Source organism: Colobus angolensis, unplaced genomic scaffold, assembly GCF_000951035.1.
Source record: "Colobus angolensis palliatus isolate OR3802 unplaced genomic scaffold, Cang.pa_1.0 Scaffold747, whole genome shotgun sequence".
Lineage (NCBI taxonomy): Eukaryota > Metazoa > Chordata > Mammalia > Primates > Cercopithecidae > Colobus > Colobus angolensis.
The window spans coordinates 247,160-248,312 of NW_012121232.1; the positions used below are offsets into that span (position 1 = coordinate 247,160).

Consider the following 1,153-nt stretch of genomic DNA (forward strand, 5'->3'; position numbering starts at 1 on the left):
AGGAGACTGAGCAGGCCTCTCAGGGGGTCTCTGAGGTCTCTCAGGGAAATCCTGGGGAGACTCAGTGAAGTAGAGGAGGAATAGATAATCACAGGACTCCGGGAGAAGACTGGGAGTCCTCCCCCTGAGGAGGACTGTGAGGAAAGCGGAGAGGAGACAAGGAGACCTCCCACTCAGGAGGACTCTGAGGAATGTAGAGAGGAGACTGGGAATCCTCCCCCTCAGGAGGACTCTGAGGACTCTGGACAGGAGACTGGGAGTCCGTCCCCTCAGGAAGGCTCTGAGGACTATAGCTAGGAGACTGGGCAGGCCCCTCAGGAGGACTCTGAGGACTCTCAGGGAAACTCTGGGGAAGACTCAATGAAGTGGAGGAGGAGCAGATGCTTACAGGACTCTGGAGAGAAGACTGGAAGTCCTCCCCCTGAGGAGGCCTATGAGGAAAATGGAGAGGAGACAGGGAGTCCTCCCACTCAGGAGGACTCTGAGGAACCTGGAGAGGAGACTGGAAGTCCTCCCTATCAGGAGGACACGTATGAATCTGGAGAGGAGACCAAGAGTCCTCCCACTCAAGAGGATTCTGAGGAATCTGGAGAGGAGAAAGGGTATTCTCTCCCTCAGGAGGACTCTGGAATGGAGACTGGGAGTCCTCCCCCTCAGGAGGACTCTGAGGACTATGGAGAGGGGACTGAGAATTGTCTCCCTCAGCAGGACTCTGAGGAATCTCGAGAGCAGACTGGGGAAAACCCTCAAAAGTACTTTGAGAACTCTCAGGGGAACTCTGGAAAACACTCAGTAAAGGGGAGGAGAGGGAGGAGCTCACAGGAATCTGGAGAGGCGACTGGGGGAAACCCTCAAAAGTACTTTGAGAACTGTCAGGGAAACTCTGGAAAATGAGCAGTAAATTGGAGGTGAAGGAGGAGCTCACAGGAATCTGGAGAGGCGACTGGGGGAAACCCTCAAAAGTACTTTGAGAACTGTCAGGGGAACTCTGGAAAACGAGCAGTAAATTGGAGGGGAAGGAGGAGCTCACAGGAATCTGGAGAGGAGACTGGGGGAAACCCTCAAAAGTACTTTGAGAACTGTCAGGAGAACTCTGGAAAACGAGCAGTAAATTGGAGGGGAAGGAGGAGCTCACAGGAATCTGGAGAGGCGA

General features: G+C 54.0%; 1 protein-coding gene across 1 annotated transcript in view; it reads right to left on the reverse strand.

Annotated features, from left to right (window-relative positions):
* Window positions 1-1,153, reverse strand: part of LOC105501745 (melanoma-associated antigen C1-like) — a gene marked incomplete at its 5' end in the record, with an annotated part of 67,267 nt that overhangs the window by 63,094 nt on the left and 3,020 nt on the right. The window contains 1 exon segment of the mRNA XM_011927783.1: window positions 98-1,152. Within this exon segment, the coding sequence (XP_011783173.1) occupies window positions 98-1,152 (1,055 nt within the window).